Source organism: Gallus gallus, chromosome 2 (assembly GCF_016699485.2).
Source record: "Gallus gallus isolate bGalGal1 chromosome 2, bGalGal1.mat.broiler.GRCg7b, whole genome shotgun sequence".
Classification (NCBI taxonomy): Eukaryota; Metazoa; Chordata; class Aves; order Galliformes; family Phasianidae; genus Gallus; species Gallus gallus.
The window spans coordinates 76,308,527-76,332,576 of NC_052533.1; the positions used below are offsets into that span (position 1 = coordinate 76,308,527).

Sequence of the window (24,050 nt, forward strand, 5' to 3'; positions counted from 1 at the left end):
TTGAATGCTAGCCTGACATTATACTCAATTTAATTTTGAATAACACAACTCATTTGAGTCTGGAAGAGGCACCTTGCTGCTATTTCAATTTCAGCATTGAAAGTGAATTGCTATAAAACTGAAAATTCTAGTTATTGGTGTCCTTTAACTATTAGTTGGTTTCTAACATTTTTTGAAGGATGGGCATTTTATTTGTCAAAAATTTCTGTTGCTATTCAGTTCTCTAAGTGGTAACTTATTCACACTGTAGGAGCAGTATTCCTGGAACAACTCAGATGAGTTTTATTGTCTTTATTTTTTCCATCTGTGTTTGAAAGGCATATATTTCAAGTTTATCTTGTATATTTGTATGCTATTTTGCCTATTGTCTTTTAGGATATATACAGAGTATACTAGATGAGCATATATTGTGCAGAACACCAGTTATGAGTTCACTGGTGAACCTTGCTATGTAAGTTTAGATGTTTGAAAAAAACTAGTTAAGGTGTAAATTAATATAGAATTGAATATGTTATCTTGTTTGAGTATGGATTTAATCAGGGCTCTGCAAAACTGTTATTTCAAACTTTTAAGCTTGTTTTGAATCTTCTCTTTGCCTCAAAAGCTGAACTGGAGTTATTGCTTGATAGAGTGAATGACTTGATTGAATTTCGTATTGATGCTGTCCTTCAAGAAATGAGTAGTGTGCCGCTCTGTATATTGCCAGAAGATGAACCATTGAGCTGTGAGGAATTTCTCCAAAAGACTAAGGTTATTATATAAGATTTTCATAAAGAAGTATTTAATATTTCAAATTAACATATTTTCCTTTTTAAAATGAGATATAATTATTGCAGAATTGGTGGGAAAATGGAGAAAGGACATCTCCAGTTGTTTTCTTCAGTGGAACATTAAATAGGAACAAAATTACAAAATGCAGTGATGTCTGAGCGGCATTCTTTCCTCAGTTTATTAATGTCAAGTCAACTTCTGCATGATATTTCTTTTATGCTTTGATACCACTCAAGTGTTTTTCCTCTGTGATAATATTTTTTTTTGGTCATTGTTGCTTGTTAGTGCCTTTACATAACAGAATTGCCTGTCTCATGCTAGAGAATAGCTCCATAATAAGTGCACTTGGTTTCCTGGGAGAGTAAATACTATGGAAATGATTGTGTACTGAATATCTTTCAAAATCTCAAGCTGTCTTGAGTTTGTATATGCAAAATATGCTCAGAAGTACCAGGGTGAAATTAATCTGGGAAAAGTCACTTCATTTACCCCATCAAAATACTTGTATCCTGAGGAGGATTAACCGTAAGCCTGTAAGTAGCTAGTTGTTAAAGCTGATTAAACTAGTAATAAAATTGAACATCAGAATTATTTTTACCAGACAGTAGTTAGTTGTTCTGGCGTTTCAGAATATAGTATCAAGCTTGTGTTTTCTCCTAAAGTAAACTTTGCTTTTGGAAAGAATATAGAAGATCACATAGATAAATCCCTATGCCTAGTCTCATGTAGTAATAAACACTGCAAACAAATTTTGTTTCTCTAAGTTTGCATATAACTCAGTTTGCAGTATAACTCTGCTAGTTGTTAATCACAATGTGAAACTTAGAATATTTTTAAAGAATTAATGGTATTTTGTACACCTTTTTCATTGATTCTGCTGCTGTTTCTTGACTAAAGGGCTACGACTAAAATATGCAATCACTGAAGTAAAAATATGTGGGAGTTAGCACAAAAGAAAGCTTGAACTTCTCTATAGCAATTACAGCACCACAACAGTTCAATACTTTGAGTTAACAGAGGAAGTGGTGTAGTAACTGCAATGAAGATAAGAACAAAATTTGTAAACTTATTTCAGTTTCTTACTAGGAAGGACTAAAAATAAGGTCTATCCAGTGTCAGGTGTCTTTAAGTTTACAAAGAAACTACTGCAAAAATAATAACTATAATAACTAATGTGGAGGGAAATGATTTGTTCAAATCATTACTCTGATACTACAAAGCAGAAATGGCTTCTTTCTCAACTAGAATAAATCATTAGAAAGATCAAAGATTGTGTCTTAAAATTTGGAAATGATTGAGTCTTGCTAGTATCTGAATTTTCCATTTATTAATTTTAATTAAGCAGAGATAGCCAGGTTTGACTAAGCTTAAACAAATAAATGGTAAAAAAGAAGAAAAAAGACAACTGTACTTAAGACATTGTACATGGCTGAAAATTGCTTCATCAATTTTACCTTAAGTATTAAAGAAAGAAAACTGGCATAATACTTCAAAATATTTCTGAATTTTGTTAAATCTCATTTTTTTCCTTCACACAGTTAATAATTTTTGTGTTTATTCCAATCAAAAATACAACTTTGGATGGATTTTATCTCCTATTTGAATATAAAAAGAAAATACAATTGGCTAATACTCCCTATGGCACAGCCAAGTAATGTAAAATAGAAATGATCGAATGAAAGGTTAATGTCTCCCCTGTCTACCTTGGAAAAATAAAAAAAAAATAAGAAGTACTTGCTTTTGAGAGCCCTTTAACACAGTTTTGTATTGTAAACATTAATTCATAATATTAAGTCTGGATTAGTTGTGTGATTTAGGAAACAAGTCACAGCAATTTTGAAATACATTTATGATGTCTTACTTGGCACAACAAATAATTGAAAACTAAATAGAAATAGGGAATAAAAGTCAGAACAAACAGATTTAAAAATAACGTTGTGCATTGATTGTGTTCTTCACAAATGTGAAGCCTTGAAATTTGTGCTAATAAAGGATGCTATGATTGTGAAGTAGAAATAAAAACTAGGAACCATAAGAACATATGTTTGTTTTGATTTGATAAATAGGAGCTCTGTATGAAAGGTTCCCAGACTTTACATTTTAAAAGCTCACTGGTGGAAGAAGCAGCTAATGAGCTGATTAACATGTTACTAGACACAGAAGTACAGGTCAAAAAAGATGAGAAGCCAGTTGTTCCCACTGGTGAAATAAAGGGAAAAAATGCAGGTAAGATTGTACTGTCCCTCTGTGCTTATTGTTCTGTGTGGTCAATATTGTTGGGAGTGTGTGTGGGGGGAAGGGGAGGGGATGCTGTTGCTCAGCTGGCTGAAGTATCCATCAATATCTGATGTCTAAAGACTTCTGCTTGATGGATCATCTAACGGTGGATCATCTAACAATCATCTGTCATCTGCAAAATAGGTCAATGTTATCAGTCTAACTTGCATGTTCAGATATTGATAAACTGGAAACAACTACTTACAGGCCTTGATTAAGTGCTGGACCTCCTAGAGAAAGCAAGAAAGATTGTTACTCCAGTTTGAACCCAGTAGAGAAGGTGGTTAGAAATAAAAGATACATAGAGGTAGAGAATGACAAATGAGTATTATTTGCACTTCTGTAAGACTTAGTTATGTTTCACACACCTACGGAAGTGTTGCTTTATTGTGTTTTCAATTCTCCTACATCGATTTAACTAACTAGATTTATGATGTTTTAGTAACAGAGGAGGAAAGAAGATCAAAAAGCCTGACTTCTTCCAACAATTCCATTGAGATATGGGCTGGACTCTCTCCTTCAGCAAAAAAGAGGAGAAAAGAATTAGAAATATTAGAGGAAGAAGCCAATGAACTACTTTCTTACTTTAATGGTTGTAATATTGATGCCCTTTTGAAACTCACTCGAAATACTCTGGAGAACATACGGAAGTGCATCCATACATCCTCCATGGTCAGCCTCCCAGGTAGCCATATTGCAGTACTTTGCCTGCTTATTTAGCCTATGGAAAGAAATATGTAGATGTAATATTGCAGAACTATATTGAAAAAAGAGCCAGATATGTAAGAGAAGGGAAGACACAGGAGTCTGAGTGAGCTGAGTCTTGTTAAATCACAGTTGATAACATAGTATTTTTCCAGAGGATATTTTTTTCCCCTGTAAATATAGAAAAGTATCATTCTGATAACATTTCATTTAGGACAGACCCTACTGTTCTGGAACTGGTTAGTATATTTGGAGCTGGACTTGATAGTGAAGTTTTTCTGTTTGACCTTGACTTTTATATAAAACTTCATGGGAAAAAAAGATGAAAGAGTGATTTCTTTTTCACTTACTAATTGCCTTCAGATCTTTCTATAGATTATGATGAAGTACTCTTTGGAAGTATTTTTCTGTTACTTACTTATAAGAAACAAAAATAAAGGCATTTGGTTTTGGTCTCTATGGAACATAAACCAAACAATATGAAGAGTGGAGTTTTCTTGCCCAATTTAATATGCTGTCTGTGAGTACAAGCCAGGTAGCAGGATTTTCTGTTGAACTGAGCTTATCTGTATAGAACAAGTTGACATAGAGCTTCATGGACAGAAATAAGATGGCACTTAGTTTTTGCTTGTGCTAATATGGACTGAACCAATACATCCTTTAAACTACTCAGGAATCTTTTTTTCTTTAAGAAATTATACTCATTACTCAATATTGTGCTGTAGGAAATGGTTAATACAATTATAAACCCTAGATGGATGTCTTGAAATAAATGTGAACAACTTCTTTTTCTTGCTGTTATTTTCTTTCATTTAGAAAATCACAATGCCTCTAAGAAGAAAACAAGTGGTCATCCTATCATTAAGACCAGCATTAACCTATCTATCCCCAATATTGTCATGAAACCTTCTTTGGATGAGGTACAGCAAACGCTTAATGAAGCTGTAGACAGTATTGTAAAAGTAATGAAAGGAGTTGGGCAGTGGAGTAAGGAGAGAATATCCAAGGTTTGTCTTTAATAACTGTGCTTAATACAAAATTAAAGTTTTAAAACTACTGCAAATAGAAAATGAACATTTGTTTCTTCCACAGAAAGAACTATTAGAGAGAAAATTAGCTATGTTGCAGTGTGAGAGTGGAGACAGTGATTCTGAAGATGGAATGAAAGAGACTGGAATGAAAAACATGCACGGTAATGATAAACTCTGGCATCACTCAATTTGAGTTTTGGGTAAATGTGATTTATACAGTATGTGTAAAAGGATTTTAGACAGAAAAATAGATCAAAAGCAACAGAATAAAGAGTTCACAGATTTTAATCCACCTTGGAGAAGAACTAGAATGCAACAATGCCAGAGCTTTTCCTATGTATAGCAACCAAGCTTGCATGAAGATACTTTCTTGTGGGAATTTGAGTAAGGAGATTTTGTTGTAAAATTCAGAGAGTTGTACTGATTTGGGTTCTACTTGGAGTGTGTGGGAAGCTGTTCGTCAGCTTCAGCAGCATAGCAGAAATTTTGAGTGAATTTGGAAAACAATTATAGTCACTACCATGGCACAAAATCTTTTGTGATTTGCCAGTGTGGTTTGTAACTTGACATCTTAAAATGATTTTAAAAATTGTGTTAACATTCTTTTAAGAAGGGTAAGATAGTCTTAAACAAAAACTGTTATTGAGTTGAGATGTCTATATAAATCTCAGTATTGGTGGAGAGGTTTGTGTGAAGGATTGAATAGACTAAAATTGCTAAAAAGAATTAATATGTTTTGTGATCCAACTTGAAATTAAGTTATCAAACACATTAATTTAAGCAACTTTATGATACTTTTGTCTTCAGTTCCTATTTTTTTTTTATGGCTGATTTTCTTAGAATCAAATCAAATTAATTTTTCTACTTCGTGCTTCAGGTAATTCAAAAGTATAACTATTAAATGTTTTTAGTGTAACATCCTCTTGTATATCTAAGAAGTAGGTAAGTAATCTTTGAACTGCATGAGGAATTAAAATAAAGTTTTAATTTTATATATAAATAATTAAATTAAAACCAAGATTTTCTCTTGCTTGAGATGCAATATGAATTTCTGAAAACTTCAATCCTGTGGGTATTCCCTAGCTAAAGGATGTTCTGTTTATCATTCTTTTATTTTCAGGCCTAACTGTTTCAAAATTGTCTGCTAGGATTTAATATTAATTTCTATTTAAAATTATCAATTGTAACCTATCCCACATAATTGAGAAAATAAAGATGGACTCATGAGATGGACTCATTTACGGACTCAGCCAATGCTGATATGTCAGTAAATCACTTAACTGTTTAGAGAAAAATGAGGGTTTTGGGTGGAAAAGAGGAAGATTATACTTGAAAAATTAGAGAGGAACTTGTTCCAAATTTCACAGAAAACATGAATGAAGCAAATTTACCAACAGTGGAGGAGTTTCTGAATGTGTGGTAACTACACTGGCTTCCTAGATTTCTAGTTGTCTTTTCAATTAGTAAGCAGAAATAATTTTAAAATGTATGCCTATTGAAAAAGGTAGTCTTTATTTTTTGTCAGTAGCAATTTGTACTAAGCCTGCTTTTGTGTTTGACTCTGCCTTTGGAGATAGGGCATCAGATACAGCATCTCTCAGTTTGTCTGAATCAGTGCAGAGCAAGAACTACTTCAAGAGTGTTTCAAATCACAAAGAAATTATTAAATTGGTATCTTTACTCACCACTGCTATTAATTCAACAAAAAAGGTAAGACAATAGGGATGTTAATTTAAGTTACTGTCCAAGAGTACTAATGTACTAATCTTAATATCTTTGGGGAAAAAGGATAGGCATTGAAAGCCCTGGTTACGCATATGATTGAGAAAGTGTAGGATGGTGGATGGCAAATGTGTTGCTACAAATTTACAGTTCTGCTTTGAAAGTTACATTGGGTAGAGTGTTCTCAGTGTTGAAGGATGTATGAGATTTTGCATATTATGTAAAGTTTAAGTATGATTGAAAATATATTTACAATTAGTAAAACACCATGAAATAAATCTTAACTATGGTTGAGCATGCATATTGAATATAGAAATGATAGTAATTGTACAAATGTGTTGGATACAGTTTCATTCATATAGAAGTTGTTAGTGACTGAAGAATCACTTTATTGTAATTGAATGTGACTGGCATACAGTGCTAAGGATTATGATTGCTAAAGCAGGCTCATTAGCAAAGTTTACCAGCAGCCTTCTGTTTTACTAAGATGAGGCAAACCTGCTGCTTATGAATGAATAATAAATACACTAAGAAATTATGTGTAATGCGTGGTTTGATGATCTTTTCTTGAACTTCTAATGTGTTTCAGGAGGTTCTTACAGCTTTGGAGAGTTTTGGTTGTTACCACCATATATGGCAGAAGGATAAGGAGGAAACCATTGAAAAATTCATGATGGGAAACCCATTACTCTCTGAAGTGGAATCTCAAATTCTACTTGTCAAAGACTTGGAGATGAAAGTCAGTTCTGAGCCTGAATACATCTGTGTGGGAGCTATTGCACTGTACACTGGTAAAGTTCAACTTTCCACTTCTTTCTAGAGTATTATACTTTCTGATTCCTATAGGGAGGAGAAATTATGTTTAGTTGTGGATGAATGAGATAGGTGAAAGATATAAAGCAGAAATGTGGAGTGGCTGTTATTGTTTTGGATGTAAATGCATGCAAAAATACACTAACCAGGGCGTTGCGATGATCATCTGATGTTTCTTCCCCTCTCTGGACATTTGTGCTCACTTATGGGGTGGATAGTAGAGTTTATTCATTCTTATGTCACTGGCTTCAATAAGCATATACATTTTGAGATGAGTACACTATGCTTATGTTGCTTTTCTCCTTGCCTGGCTGCATGTGATGAGAAAAGATTTCAAATACTGATTTCAAATGAAAAGCCATCTTTTTAACACAATCAATTAAGTGAAGCATACATGTTGCTGATTCCCTTTTTGCTGTGGAAGCCTAGCATCTTCACTTTTCTCTAGCTCAGTTTCCATATCACATAAGTATTTTACATTGCTATAACAGAAAGAACAGTCAGGAACTACAGTGGACTGTAAGAAATACATGCAGCTGATTTTACACTGAATGACAAATCTGAGAAAGGAAAATGGCTTCTTCATTAGGAGGAAGTATCAAACAAATGTGTTTTGTTATATACTAAAGCTTGGCTACTAAAACTTGATGGAGATAGGGTAGGTCTGATATTTAATAGATTTAAAATGCCATCAGGTATAAGAGCTAAGCATGGAAAGAGAGATACTGTGTAAAAAGGAGGAAACAGTAGTGAAATATGCGCAGTGAATGAACATCTAGCTGTAACAGAGTTGAAATTATATCCAGCTAAAAGGTTATGTGGTGCTTGTATTGGTGTGGATTTTTGACTTCTCTTTTGAGAACAGTGAGGAAGAAATCTGAACTGAATGGCAGAGCTTTAGGGAATGAGCTGGATTGTTGCAAAATTGGGTAGGAGCTCAGCAAGATTTCAAGTTTCCCTACATTTTTGTCACTTTGTTCCACTGATGCTATAGATAAGAATCTTTAAAAAAGTATCCATTTGGTAGATATAATGGTTTCATTAAATGTCAGCTTCAGCTTCCATAGTCAGACTTTTAGATTCTACCCTGCATTCATCCTTGATTTTTTTTTAAGTTTATTTTTGAAAAGTCTTAGACATAGATAAGAGTATTAGTGAATTTATTAGTAGTTTTTAGGACAGAAATGTGTATAATGCTATATAAACAAAATGAGAGAAGTGTGGAGTTCAGCTTCCTACTGGAAAGATGATGTATTTTGAGAGGGTTATGAGGAAAACAATCCTGAATTGCAGGTAATCCTATAAATTACTCAAAGGTGTCAAAATGATTTTGTCTTCTCTTTTCATGGATAGTTAGACTGAGGAAAAAACCAGAACCAGGACTGAAAAGAATACATATTGAAATAAGATTAAAAGTACATCTTAAAAATATCTATAATATTGAAATAACTGTAAACGTTCACTGTTTTCAGCTGATCTGAAGCTAGCACTGAGAGCAGAAATCAAAGACTGGATGAGTGTCTTGGGTTATCATTGTAATAAGAAGTACAGAACAGAGATGGAAACGATTTTCACTTTTATAGAGGAAACTGACAGGAAGTTAAATCGTCGCATTGAGGATCTGGATGACATAAGAACAGCCATGTCTGCATTAAAAGACATTAGAGAACTACAGATTTCCATAGACTCTCAAGTTGGGCCTGTTGAGGTAGTTAACAAGAATGTTGCAAATATGGGTAATGTTTCTGCACAGCAGTTATTTTCTGGGTCAGTATGTAGCAGTGCACATTAAAAATATATGATTTCAGGTGGGATGATGCTGGGTTGCAGACCTGTTGTGTTACTTTAAACCTTTTGTTACCTTTTACAATAGGGGGTTTAGTGATTAGTGTAGAAACTGGTTCAGATAAGAATGAAATAAGAATATGCATAATTAATGCAAGAAAACTTTTGGTACTTTGTAGAAGACGATTGTGTATGAAAAGCACTGTCAAACAAATTATATGAGAATGAGTGAGAGCAATTACTTTACCAGAAAGCTGTATCATGGACTAAAATAAATGTACAGAATTGACACCTTTCAGGAAGTTTGCTTACTAGAATATATTTATTGACCATCTGTAAGTGTAGGAGCTTCTGGTCAAATAGCAGAATGAAAAAAAAGAGTAGCTGTTTCTCTGTTTTCCTGACTTCGGAGTATAAATTTAAGAATACTGTAACTTGGCAAAATGCAGGATTGACTAGCTATTCAGAAGAATCTTTTTGCCAAGATACATTGTTGAATCCTGATAACCCATACTAATATAGTCAGGGTTGTCTTTTTTTTTTTAAATGAAGTGGCATGATAGAAAATTCTTATCTATCAAATATCATAAAATATAATTTTTATGTATATAAAATATAATTTGCTATATAAAAAGAACAACTTTTCTTTCTAGCAAATAATTTTCTGTACTTAAGTGTTTGAAATGTTAGCATGTATATGTGTAAAATTTGCATCTATAACTGTTTATCTTGATCCAACCTTCTGACAGGAATCCTATGCTATATTAAACAAGTATGATCTCCTTGTGACCAAGGAAGAGTCAGAGAAGGTGGATACTTTGCACTACACTTGGGAAAAGCTGCTGTTCCGAGCAAATGAAGTGCAGAATGAGCTCATTGCTTTGCAGCCAAAGTTCAGAAGAGAGCTAATAAGCTCTCTGAAGACTTTTACTGAAGATTGTGCACAGTTCTATTCAGATTATGAACAGGTAAGGGTTTGTGATATTGGGTTAGAGGAGCTTTTGAAGAGCAGTGGAAGCGTGGAAAGATTGTAGAGTTGACTAAATAGTAGGATGTTCCTCTACTATCTGAAAACTATGCTTATTCTTGTTAATGTGATAGCTGAGTTTCAATGCAGGACAAGATTAGGTTATTTTTTGTGTGTGACTGAAATTTATGCTGGTAATCAACACTAAAAGGTTGGAGACACGTTAAGTTCCTAATACATAGCTTGTTACCATGTGCAAATATAAAGGTTGGGATTTAAGAGAAATTAAATTAGAATGTAAGTAGAGATTTCTGGCACTGAATGTTAATACAAATGACTTCAACTCTTATATTCCTTCTCAGCTGAGTACGTGTCAAGCCAAACCAGTCTTTTAACTAATACTTACTTATTCTTGAAAAAGGAGCTACTACTACCTTTTCTAGTACTGCCTGCATTTTCTAGTATTAACAAAACTTCTGTATTAAAAGAAAAATGATTTTTTTTTTAATAAAGTGGTCTTTTTAGTAATTTTGTAATCTGTCTTATCAGCTCTTATCTGGTATAAGCATGAAGTCTTGCAACACCAAAAATGTTTGCATTTCAAATTAGCATTGTTGTTTAATTTGATGTCCCCGCCCCCCAGCCCTCTAAACTCACTCACTCTAATTCCATTTTTTTCAGAGTGGGCCGCTAGTGGTTGGTTTAGAGCCTCAGGAAGCCAGTGACAGGCTTACCATGTTTCAGGTACTATTAATTCTAAGATTTTTCTCATTGCTTAATGCAAATAAACTAACAACTAAAGGCTCTGAGAATGAATTGGGATAGATGAACTGATTTTCATTTGTACATAGGGTTACTGATTGGTCAGAACTGTTTTAATGTAATGAAAGCTAAGGTGACATTTTTTCATACATTTTAAAGGAATGCTGATTAAAACTATGTTCTTAGGACCTGAGTAATAGTAACTAGATAGTCTATTAGTCTGATAGTCTCTCAAATTTACTGTATTTGGCTATAAGCTGTTCTTGTGTTCATTACTGTGTCTTTTTCACATCTGCATTTTTGCCCATTTCTGTTTGTTCTTCTCTTCAATAAATAAATAAATAAATAAATAAATAGACTGGTTCTCCTGTTCAAATATTTATTTATACAGTGGCTAATTTATGTTCCTGTAATGATGACTTCTAGTTGTCTACTTGTCTCCTTTTTCCTCAAAGCACCTCTAAGCAAAATGCCAGATCTTGAATATTTAGTTACTTAAATATGTTTCATTAATCTCTCTTTAGAATCGACTTGATAATCTCTTTCGGAAATATATTACTTATACTGATGGGGAAGATCTTTTTGGCTTGCCCGTTACACAATATCCTCAGCTACTTGAAATAAAGAAGCAACTGAATCTGTTACAGAAACTCTATAATCTATATAACAATGTCCTTGACGCAGTCAGTGGGTACTATGATATTCTTTGGTCAGAATTGGATATTGGCAAAATTAGCAGTGAACTTCTGGAATTTCAGAACAGGTGAGAAACTGGTTCTGTGAAAAGATGGCTAATATATATATATATTTTACTTCTTAAATATAGTTATAATAGTTAGCACTATTAATTTTAATTGAAAAAATATATCCACTACCAATTTCCTAAGTTAAGGAAGCCAGACTATACTCCAAATATTGAGGATTATTTGATTATTGCTCCTGAGAGAGCTTTGGATATATATTTATTCTTCTTCTCTTCCTTTGAACATACATTAAAGTTTATGCAGCTTATTTTGTTCATAAAGGAAATTTAACTTATTTCTTTTAACATTATTAATCATGAGAGATAGAGGTTTACCTGAGATGTCTAAAGTAGACTGAATATTTTTGCTACAAAATTAGAGGAAGAGAGTTTTTTCAAGAGAATAGAGCAGTCCTTATCATGAACCTCACCAAAAGTTGAAATCAAGATATAAAGTGATCCAATTGTATTTGATGGTCACTTGGACCTTCAATAGAATTATGCAGATACACTCCTTAGATCGTGCCTGTAAGCGTGCAGTTATTGGTCAGTGAAATAGTTTGGTAACAGATTTAGTCATGTACAAAATCCTCAAAATACAGGGAACCTGAATTTGGAGGATATGTCATCTACTATTAAAACGATATATGATGGTTAAATGGGAAGTAGGATATCTGAATATATGTGAAGAAGCTTGGATTATTTTTATGTAGATGCCATAAGCTTCCTCGTGGTGTAAAGGAGTGGCAGGCCTTTTTTGACCTAAAGAAGACTATTGAAGACTTCTGTGAATGTTGCCCGTTGCTGGAACATATGTCAAGTAAAGCAATGATGCCTCGGCACTGGAAGCGGATAACAGAACTCACTGAACACAACTTTGCTGTAGAAGGTGAAACACTGAGACTGAAGAATATAATGGAGGCTCCTCTACTCAGATATAAAGAGGAAATAGAGGTATTCTGAAGGAACAGAAATGGATGCATGAAACAAAATAATCTGCTCAAATAGATATCTGAGTAGCAGTATTAAGAGGGAAAACTATCTGCAAAGGAAGAACCAAGAAATAGACTATCAGTAACGTTTTCTGTATAAAATAATGACATATATTGTGGTGTAAATTCTATTAAACATGTAATCTGGCTCACAATTAATTCATTTGTGAGCATGTTTTACAGTATTAAAGGTATGAAAAATAATCATTGTTATCATTCTATTAGCCACACTAACATTACCATATTGTGAATTGATACATGGATTATTGGTTATGGTGTTTTCATGTCTTCAGATCTTTCTACTTAGAATCGTAGAATGGCTTGGATTGGAAGGGACCTCCGCTTGATAAATAGTTGCTCTTCAGCCTAACCAAGGCTAAAGGAAATAACAGTTAGATTTGGATACCAAAGACCTGAATGATTTATAACTTGTTCTGACATTCTATTTATTTAAAAGGATATCTGCATAAGTGCTGTGAAGGAGAGAGACATTGAACAGAAGTTAAAACAAGTGATAGCTGAATGGGATAACAAAACATTTATCTTTGCAAACTTTAAAACCCGTGGGGAACTTCTTCTAAGAGGAGATAGCATATCAGAAACAATTGCTACCATGGAGGACAGCTTGATGATTCTTGGTTCTCTCATGAGTAACAGGTAACAAGAAAAGCAGAGTCTACATGTATGTGTAAGTTATAAATACAAGCAAGAGGCTTTGTTTCACAAAGGAGAAGGAAAGTAAACATCTAGATAAAAACTAAAAGCTTTCTTGTCCTTGAGCTGTTCATGGGCTACTTCTCATTGTCTATATTCCTGTTTTGAAATGATGTGTTCAGATTTCCTGACTAATTAGTTGGACAGTTTCCATGGATGCAAGAGCGGTGACAAACATAAAAGGGAGCACTGCCTTGTTGTGGCAGGGGTCCTGCTGGGATTACAGGCATTGCTATTCTTCCCCAGTGGTAGGCCACCACCTCTTTTACAGAGACTTTTACTGAAGGTGATGAAAATCCCTATTAAAATGAGCTACAAATTATCTCATGTGGAATGTCGAAGCCCCTTGATAAAACAAGGAACACAGATCCTGATCATTAGAAAGATGTTCAAAAGCAAATGTTTGTGTAATAAGGACCCACTGTGAGTTTTGAAGCTTTGAAAATGTTACATAGTCTCTTTTTGAATATGCATTGCCTTAGAGTGAAATTTAAGTTTTGCTCCTGTCAGTTCCTATTGATTGATAGCTGTACTACACACCATGTGGACAAAGCGGCAAACTGGAGCTGATTAGGTTTATGGCTTTTATCTGTGCTGAGTCAAGTGTGGATTTGTGTACTTTAACCTGACAACAATAAAAATGGCAGGAATATTCCTCCTCCTTATGTTAGGGGACTGTGCTGGCTTTCAGGAGACTTGTTTCCTTCTTAAATTAAAAAAACTTGGTTTTATTTATTTTAGATACAACACGCCCTTCAAGACACAGATTCAGAAATGGGTGCACTATCTTTCCAACACGACAGATATCATTGAGAACTGGATAACTGTGCAGAACTTGTGGATTTATTTAGAAGCTGTTTTTGTTGGTGGTGACATAGCAAAGCAGCTTCCAAAGGTTTTCGGATCTGCCTTTTTTCAGTTTGAGTTCCTGTATTTTAAGAATAAAATGTAACTATGATGTCATAATGGATGCAGTAACTTAAGCTTCATTGTCTTAATGGTTAGCAAAATTAGACTTAGTAAGACATTAGGTAACCAATTTCAGCAGCAGTATTGTATTAGAAAGAATAATAAAAATGTCCTAAGGTTGATCTTTTTATTTCTAGACTGTTAAATTATTAATCAATATTTGTGTGTTGTGCCTAGTATCAGTATTCTTAGATTAACCTAGTCTTGTTTGTCACTAGCCCAGTACTACTTCCAGTTTTGCTGGGAATCTTAAACTTTTCTACATTGCTTTTTGAATTAAAATTAATATAGTTTTTAGAAAGAGTCTTCAAATTTGGAGCATGAGTTCTCAAGAATAAGACATTTTCTGTGTTCTTCTCTAAGAGTGTTTTGAAGAAAAAAGTGGATAGCAGGCTTGTCAGTGAAGTATAAAATAAGTTCTATTATGCAAGCAGAAGATTTATGTTTTTCTAAGCTGAAAAATCTTTGGGACTGGACTCTGGTGATTACTTGTGAGAAGATTACTGGTGCCAGTTCTTCCAGAAAGTTCATTTTTCCTTTTCTTTTTTTTTTTTCCTTCCTCCATTACTTCCCCTCGCTATATTTAAACAGGAAGCAAAGCGTTTCTCTAACATTGATAAATCCTGGGTAAGGATCATGACTCGAGCTCACGAAACACCTAATGTTGTTCAGTGCTGCATTGGAGATGAAATCATGGGACAGTTACTACCACATTTACTAGAACAGCTTGAAATCTGTCAGAAATCACTCACAGGGTAAGTTTACTACAATGCTAGTCTCAAGGAAATGGTTGTAAGTTGAGTAACTAGCTAAAGAGCAAGTACTGTCCCATGGACTTTGTAAAGATCCTGTTTTTATTTCATTATGAATTCAGTTGAACTGAGTAAACAAGGTAGCAGGCTGATGCAAGGCTTCCAAAGATATTGCTAGTACCTTACTGCCAAGTATTTTATTTGTGACTAAGCTGTCACTGTCTTTCTCTGATGACATCAAAGCTGTTTCTGTCTGGTTTCAATCCAGCAGACAGTCTAGGTTTGTATATCCTTCCAGATCCTTCACACGTCTGAGAGAAATTCAGATTAAGACAACTAGGCAGCAAGTAACTGACCTAAATTAAAAACACTAGCTTCATAATCATTTCTTTTCATTTTAGTACTGCTTACATTATAGGAAACAACAAAGGTTTCAATGGAATTATTTCTGGTACTAAAAGAGTAGTCTTAAAGCAGGTGCTTAAAATGAAGGTGTATGGACAAGAATAGTTATTGCTACCACAAATAAAAAAAAAATGCAATAATGCATAGTGAGAAATACCACATTTAAAAAGGAAAGGATGTATAAAGTGACCTAATTCATTTTCTGTCTACTCCTTCTCCTCCTAACAAATATTTTTAAATGCAGGTACCTGGAGAAGAAGCGCCTCCTATTTCCACGATTCTTCTTTGTGTCAGATCCTGCCCTATTAGAAATTCTTGGCCAGGCATCAGATTCTCACACTATACAAGCACATCTGCTGAATGTCTTTGACAACATTAAAACTGTCAAGTTCCATGAAAGGGTATGGACTCCCCAAACCTCAAAGTTGCATTCTTTTAGTTTGTTAAACATTGCATGATATCTGTTAAATGGCAAGCTGCTTGGGTACGTAGAGCATTTGACAGTTTTACTAAGCTCATTACTTATTTTTGATGCTGCAGAGGGTTTTGTCATACAAGATTTGGTTACATATCCTCATTTGTTTAAGAGGAAAACTTTATATAGTATAGCAAAACAAATTAAAATTTTGCAACAGTGCTTAGGTTTCAGTAAAAAAGCATCTACGTACTGAATTGTCTTCTGTGGCTTAATATAGGCTATAATCAGAAGCTCACCTGAGAGGAAGTTTTATGAGCATATTTGTATGCTTAGATTGTCTGGAAAAAATGTTATTTGAAGAACAATTTTCTTAAACTGTTTATGAAAAGAATAGGTTGTAACACAGATTTTCTTTTACCTGTGTATGTGTGTCTTTCTTTAGACATTTGCTACCTCCCTATGCATGAAATTCTTTTGGTTTTCCATGTTCCTTTCCTTCTGTGTTTCCATTATTTTTTAAGTCTGCTACTTTTGTTGGGATATGCACTACTAATGGGGAAAGGTTTCCTTCATTTCTTACTGGAAAGTGAGTGCCTTCATTGAAATTGAAGTGAAATTTGAGTGTTAGCAGTGTACAAAGATTTGTCTCCTTGTTCGCATGTCAATGCAATAAATGTTTAAAGCATTTATTCATGCTTAAAGCAGTGATTTTATAGCTTTCACACTTTGCTTAATAGATTGGTATAATTTTGTACGTATCTAAATAAATTTATTGAAATGATAGCATGAAAACCAGTTGTAATAAAGGTAATAATCAATCTATTAATCACAAACTGTTCTTTTCTTGCTTTTATTAGATATATGATCGTATATTGTCAGTTAGTTCACGAGAGGGTGAGACTATTGAGCTGAGAAGACCTGTAATGGCTGAAGGTAATGTGGAAGTTTGGCTCAATTCTCTGTTGAAGGAGTCCCAGCTGTCACTGCACCATGTTATTCGCCAGGCAGCTATGCATATCCAGGAAACTAGTTTCCAACTGATTGAATTTCTTTCTACCTACCCAGCCCAGGTAAAATCATTGTTAAGTCAATGAAAAATTGCTCATATGTAGGTTTGTGCATTGGTGAGATTTTCTTCTCTTTGAAATTAAAATTGCAGCCGGATGCAAAACTGAGATTTAAATTAATTTTAATCAGTGCAATCTTTTGAATTCCAATTTAGATATCTGAAAACAAAAGATTAAAACCTACCCTGAAGTTCTTGATTTAAAAAAAAAAAAAAAAAAAAAAGCTGAGTACAATAAATTATTGCTGTAGAGCTAATGCTATTTCACACTTAATACCTGACTACTAAGGGAAAAGTGGTAAGGTTGTACGTTTGTTTATATATTCTTTAAAAGCTTCTTCACTTCTGATCAGGAATGTGATTGGAGAAGGAACTAAAAGTTAATGAATTACTAAAGAAATATTTTAAATTGAAACATTAATTATTCTGATAACCTATTGGTTATTAATTAAATTTTATGATGTAAATTATATTGAACGGTTGTATTATCGTTTCTTGATAGGCTGTGTCTCTGAGGCAGAACCATGGGATTGTGTAGGTGTTTATAAATGGAGTTGGAACACTTAAATGCATGGATTCTGTGACTTCTATAAGGAAGCATAGCAAAATAATTTTATACAAATAGAACAATTTCTTTAGATTATCTGTGTCTGTGAATGTACATTTAAGAGGAAAGTGAAAAGATGATGAAGCATACCATTTCATGTTTCCTAAGGTTGGGTTGTTAGGGATCCAAATGATTTGGACAAGAGACTCAGAAGAAGCTTTGACTAACGCCAGGTATGATAAAAAAATTATGCGAAAGACAAACCAGTTTTTTCTGGATCTTCTAAACACATTGATTGATATGACAACAAAAGACCTTAACCCAGTCGAACGAATTAAATATGAGACATTAATCACTATTCATGTGCATCAGAGGGACATCTTTGATGGTCTGGTAAGTATTGAAAAATGTACCAGGTTATGAGCTGGTAGCCATGTAAAACTGTGTGAAATGTCAAGTAGACAACATAGCTATGATATAGGAATGCCTGCCTCTTAAGTCAAACAATTTCTGTAAGGACTGTAATGATGTTGTGACTTGGAGTATTGCAGAAATGTTGGTGTTTGTCCAATCCATGTCATAGCTTCTCTTTAGGAAATTCAGTGTTGTGGTCTGCCCAAGCAATAGAAAAATTTTACGATGCTTTGTGTTGGCCAGGCTAAGTTAGATGCTGCTGTCGTGTGGTCAGTTAGAAAATTCTTTTTCTCATATACTATGTTGAGAGTAATCATCCTTTATGTGGGCTACGTTGTGATTCTGGAGGAGTAAGTAGAATAAGTAGTGTTATAATGACAGAAGAAAGCTTGAAGTTGGTTGAAGCTGCTGTCATCTCTGTTCTAGTTTCAATAGAATATCTAATTACTTAGGGATTTGTTTATTCACTTCACACCTTCTCATGCTGCCACAGGATACTAAAATTAGGAAAATTAAAGCATTTACTTAAACATTCAAAATCTAGGCTGGTATGCCTTTTCTCTATAGGAAGCTCTGGACTTGACTGAAATTACATTGTCTAAGGAAGGGCTTACTGATTTTTTTTTTTTTTTTTTTTTAACCCACTAGCTGATAGGTAGGTGCCAGTATAGGAGCAGTTGTTTTGACTTTAAATCATCTTACCAGCAAAAAAAGTAGCATTTTTAGTTACTTTACAGTTGGTCAACTTTGAACACCTCCCATCTCTGTTAAATTTCTTGACTAATATCTTCACAGCATCACACTGTCTTGAAATAGCATTTTCTGCCATTTTGCATACAGAAATTCTTATGACTTTTTTGTTTTTACATAAAGCAGCACATCTTATTATTTCTCCTCAGTTGTAAAAATAAAATGATGGAGTTGAATAGTTAAATGTTAGAAATAGGAATGCTAAAGTTAACCTGACTTAATGGCTTTGTGTGAGTCTACGAACTGTACATTTGTACTGGGTATTTCCTTTGCTTTAGTGTAATGTCAGAGACAGCAGTAACACTTCAAGAATTTTTGTGGTAAAAATCAATGTAGGGTCTCCACGATTCTTGTGTTACTAGCATACACTTTGCCTTCCATTGTGCTTGTAGCGATGCCTTTACAGTTCCACTTAGATAATACAAATGCAAAAATAAATGTTACACCACAATCTTGTCTTTTTCCTCTCTCTCTCTCTCTTTTTTTTTTTTTTTTTTAAGGTTTGCATGCATATTAAGAGTCCTACAGACTTCGAGTGGCTGAAACAGTGTAGATTTTATTTTAATGAAGACTCTGATAAAATGCTGATTAATATCACTGATGTGGGTTTTACATACCAGAATGAATTCTTGGGCTGTACTGACAGGCTTGTCATCACACCTCTTACAGACAGGTGACAAAGACTGATTTTATTCCTCTATTCTTTGACGCCAAACCTGGGCTTTTGTGCGAGCAACTCAGTCATACTTCTTGGATGCAAAATAGATCTCTGTAGAGTTTATTCATCATGGTCTTATTGAAGCCAATAAATTTGCATTAATATTTTGTTTCTGTGTCATATGGTATAGAATAACTAACAGGTTTATTTCTGCCACAAGCTTATGTGTTTCCCATGCATATGATGCATGAGACTGTGATCCTCATGTGTACAATACTAATAAACGTGAGGATCAGGTATATCCAACAGATACAGTACGCGGATAGAAGACAAAAATATGTGTTTACAAGCAAGATAATGGTAGCAGCTAAGGAAGAATAAACAGGAAAATAAATTTTATTCAGCTGCAGTAGATTGCAGGTTTTTGATCTATAAGGATGTGGCAGTAATTGCAAGACTATCAACAGAAAGATCCACTCACCTAACTAATAACACAAAAAGTGATTTATAAATAAACAGTAACAAAATAAGAGATATGAAAAAATATTTTTTAAATAACAGCAAATTCTAGAGCTTCTATTTATATATAATTGATAGAATGTGTTTTACTGCATCACATATGTTTTGTTTATGAAAATGGGATGCATTGTATGAACAGATTTTAAAGATGGATAGCAAAGCAAAAATAGCTGTCTTTTGTTATTGTACTCCACAGTATAACATAGTTAAGAGCTGCTTCAGATAGTGTAACCTAGGAGCTAAGCTATCCAAATGGATTATGGAGATTCTCTGTATTTTTTTTTCTTCCATTCTTCATATTCCACTTTACATTTGAGGAGACTAACCATAATATTGTTCATGTCAGGGTTTTTGTCTGATTGATTTAAATCATATTCATGTGCATGTCAGCACTTCCTCACCTGCCTTGACAAGGCCTTCCTCATATGACACATTTGAATAAGAACCTTTGGCACTGCACAGAAAACTATATATTTCAGTCCTTTAGGTTATAATTGCTTGTTGCCTTTTAGATGTTACATCACTCTGGCTCAAGCTTTAGGCATGAATATGGGTGGAGCACCTGTGGGGCCTGCAGGAACTGGTAAAACTGAAACCATCAAAGATATGGGACGGTGCCTTGGTAAATATGTAGTTGTCTTCAACTGTTCAGATCAGATGGATTTTCGAGGACTTGGGAGGATCTTCAAAGGTAAGATGTGGGCTATATGAGTTACAGATGCTCAGAGAATAGCTTTATGAATCAAGATCAACACGTAATCAGCAGTTGATTCTCTGCCTTTTAATAACTGCAAGTAATGAATACCTTGTTAATATAAAACACCATTGCAACACTCCAAGAAATAGAAGTGTCTGGAAAGATTAGACAGTTTATGAAAGGATATATAAATATCTTTAAAATAATCTAGGAGGATTGCCAGTACAAAAAGAAAAAGCTGTGTACTAGTAGAATGTGTTGGTTTCTGATTTCATTTTTTTTTCTCCTTACAAATATCAAAGTTCTTATCAGTTGAAATAAATGAACGAGTAGCAGTATATATGCTTAAAACAACTCTTGGCATAGCTTGCTGATGGTAGATAGAAACAAGAATATTTCTAGGCACCAGAAGCTGATATCTGTCAGTGATTGCAGATGACATGTTAGAGATCATATGGAGGTCCTTGACTGTTTTCTTGTTGCAACTTTGATGATGATGATGATTCCCCTCTCCTGAAAGTACCTGAAGAAGAATGGAACATGGGCACAGAATGACTCCCAGCTTTTTTTTCTGCATGAAACTGACTTTGCTGTTTATTTTAATCAGAAAAATAAGCCATTGATATCCTGTCATATTTTGAAAGATTTATTGCAGGGATTTTCTTTGGGTAGAGAGAAACAGGAAAGCATTGAAATACTGATAGAAGAAGCAGGGATCTAATCATGCTGTGTCCTAGAAAAGCTTATAGATTTTTGAAAATTTGTACATTCTTGCTTTAAAAAGTTACTCTTCTCCTTTTCCTTTTCTCAATGTCTCAACAGATTTATTTTTTTTCCCGAGCAGATGAGCATGAATTTTAGTGGTTAAATTACACCAAAAAGATTACCAACATTCTGGACAAGTACTTAGTTGCTCTTTTCTTTGAAGGTCTTGCTCAGTCTGGCTCCTGGGGTTGCTTTGATGAATTCAATCGTATTGATTTACCAGTATTATCAGTAGCTGCACAGCAAATTGCAATTGTGTTGACGTGCAAGAAAGAACATAAGAAAAGCTTTGTTTTTACTGATGGAGATAATGTGGAAATGAACCCTGAATTTGGCATCTTTCTTACTATGGTACGTATTCAGTAGGTTTGTAATATACCAGTGATAATTGTTTCTAACCTGGTATGTTACCTTCACTTGCTAACTCTGATGTCAGTCAGCTCTTTGTACTCAATGACAATTTGAGAAGTATTACAACAAGGATGGTTTACTCTGTCTTTTTTTCATTGACATCAAACATCTGCAGTTAAGAAATAAACTGATTTGCTACAGCAGCCATTCTTATAAAGGCAAGTAATCTATGTGTCCCATAATTTCTGAATGCTACATTTGTGTTCCCAAAATATGCATTTTATTACAAGTGTAGAAAAATGACCACAGAGATTTAGTTGGAAATAACCAGTCAAAACAGGACTTGTAAGACATGTGAAATCTAGATTTAAAGTGTTCGGGTGTAACATCTTTCATACCTTGTGGATGTAAGGTGGCTAAAATGCTGTAGGGATGGGATGGTCAGTCTTCCTGACAATTCATTTTTTACGTGTAATTTAAAGCTCAAAAGTTACTTTTGTCTAATCCAGGTGTGTCCAACCAGTAGCCCAGTGGCTGCATGTGGCCCTGGACAACCAGTAATGTGACCCCACAAGATTGTAAACTTTTGACTTTATTATGTGATATTTTTCATGAGTTGATTGCACATAGCTCAGGTGTGAGTTTTGTAGGCAAGAACAGAATGCTGTGGACAGGAGGTTACAGTGCAGTGCTGAATCCACCTATCACATCTGCCACACAAACTCAGTCAAACTGAAATGAACATGTACTGCAGGTTAAATGTACTTGTGCCCTTTGACAAGTAAAACACAGTGGTTATCAATAATAGTATTTCAACAGCACTTACACCTGTGAAGACATGTTTTTTGTTGTTAAGCAGACATGTAAATTTTCTTATTTAATTATTAAACTTGGTCTTCTGTCATTTCTTAATATAATTTAATAAGTTAACACATTCACTGTGGAAGAAACATCCAGAGTACTCTTAGATCTTCAAAAGCTCAGAGGAAGTATAAAATAATTTGCAATATGTTTTTAAATAGTTTTGCAATATGTATTGGATTAGTGTTTCTGCAAATTGTGATTAAATCTGTGAATTTCATGAAGTCCAAGGGATTGAATCATTGCCTATTTCAGGAGTTCCTTAAAATATGGAACTGATCATGGGGACATCCTTTACTTTTCTGAAGTAAGGTGGCTAAGTAAAGGTAAAATGTTGTGATTTGCAAAATGAAATCAAGTCATTTATGGAATCAAAGGGAAAATTTATTCCAGAGCAGGAAAATAAAAAAAACTGTCCTGTGCACAACAGAAAATATGCAGCCGTGCTTTCTGTTTTGGTAAAAAAATCTGTGAGTATGTTTGAAGACTAAAAAAACAAACAAACAAACAAAAAAAAACCCCAAAACATCAACTTTTTTGTATAGTTGCAACTCCAGTTGCAGTTAACATTAATACACTACCTTCAAATTTTCAAATGAAATGTAAAAAGTTGCAATCAGACATTCAACTCAAAGAAAAATTTGATCATGTCTCTACTAGACTTTTATAAGACCTCTCTTACTAGAGAAAAATACCTCTCACTTCACAATCATGCCTTATTCATTTCATCACTTTTTGGCAACACAACCATTTGTGAACAACTGTTTTCAAAGATGAAGCACAGAAAGATAAACATTAGACCAAAAATCTCTGATGAGCACCTTGAGAACTCACTGATAATTGCACTTCCTGAAACCAGACACTGATGCATTAGTTTTGCAAAAACAAGGTCAAATATTCCACTAGTTTTATATATATATATATTGCCTTCTTTAAAAAAAAAATGTTTTTGTAAAAATATAAAAAATGAAAGAAGTTTTGTTACTTATATACGTTAACTTTTATATGTTTTATATGCGGACCAGGACAATTACTCTTCTCTCAATGTGGCCCAGGTAAGCCAAAGTGTTGGACACCCGTTTTCCAATCAGATAATGCATTCCTTTGTTATTTCAACTTGTGCAAGGTGCAGTTAACTTCAAAACTTGTTATTTTATCCAGAATCCAGGATATGCTGGACGGCAAGAACTTCCTGAAAACTTGAAGATCAACTTCCGTTCAGTGGCCATGATGGTTCCTGATCGTCAAATTATAATTCGTGTCAAGTTGGCTAGTTGTGGTTTTATTGCTAATGTTGTATTGGCAAGGAAATTCTTTACACTGTACAAGCTCTGCGAAGAACAGCTATCAAAGCAGGTGATTTTCATTTGAGGAAAAAGTTATCTTTAGGAAAGATATAAATAGTGACACAAATTATTAGTATTAATTTGTGTATTTACCTATTAATATGCCTTTACCTCAACTCAAAATTTTTCTCACTTTTACCATTGCAATTCTTTTTGACATCCCCATAAGTGAGTGACTGCGTGGTGCTCAGAATGTGTTGTGAGTAACCCATGACAGATGTTAGGAGACATTTGTGCTGCATGTATCACTT

The 24,050-nt window shown here is 34.0% G+C and overlaps 1 protein-coding gene across 1 annotated transcript in view; it reads left to right on the forward strand.

The window, feature by feature from the left end:
* Positions 1–24,050, forward strand: part of DNAH5 (dynein axonemal heavy chain 5) — a 127,863-nt gene that overhangs the window by 39,404 nt on the left and 64,409 nt on the right. Inside the window, exons 17-38 of the mRNA XM_040695761.2 lie at positions 605–750; positions 2,838–2,997; positions 3,491–3,733; positions 4,570–4,760; positions 4,846–4,945; positions 6,358–6,494; positions 7,096–7,297; positions 8,792–9,027; positions 9,854–10,072; positions 10,753–10,815; positions 11,358–11,596; positions 12,289–12,529; positions 13,025–13,224; positions 14,023–14,176; positions 14,842–15,005; positions 15,652–15,808; positions 16,683–16,895; positions 17,607–17,831; positions 19,103–19,275; positions 20,292–20,470; positions 21,405–21,592; positions 23,615–23,809. Of these exons, the coding sequence (XP_040551695.1) occupies positions 605–750; positions 2,838–2,997; positions 3,491–3,733; positions 4,570–4,760; positions 4,846–4,945; positions 6,358–6,494; positions 7,096–7,297; positions 8,792–9,027; positions 9,854–10,072; positions 10,753–10,815; positions 11,358–11,596; positions 12,289–12,529; positions 13,025–13,224; positions 14,023–14,176; positions 14,842–15,005; positions 15,652–15,808; positions 16,683–16,895; positions 17,607–17,831; positions 19,103–19,275; positions 20,292–20,470; positions 21,405–21,592; positions 23,615–23,809 (4,025 nt within the window). The remainder of the gene's footprint in view (positions 1–604; positions 751–2,837; positions 2,998–3,490; positions 3,734–4,569; positions 4,761–4,845; positions 4,946–6,357; positions 6,495–7,095; positions 7,298–8,791; positions 9,028–9,853; positions 10,073–10,752; positions 10,816–11,357; positions 11,597–12,288; positions 12,530–13,024; positions 13,225–14,022; positions 14,177–14,841; positions 15,006–15,651; positions 15,809–16,682; positions 16,896–17,606; positions 17,832–19,102; positions 19,276–20,291; positions 20,471–21,404; positions 21,593–23,614; positions 23,810–24,050) is intronic.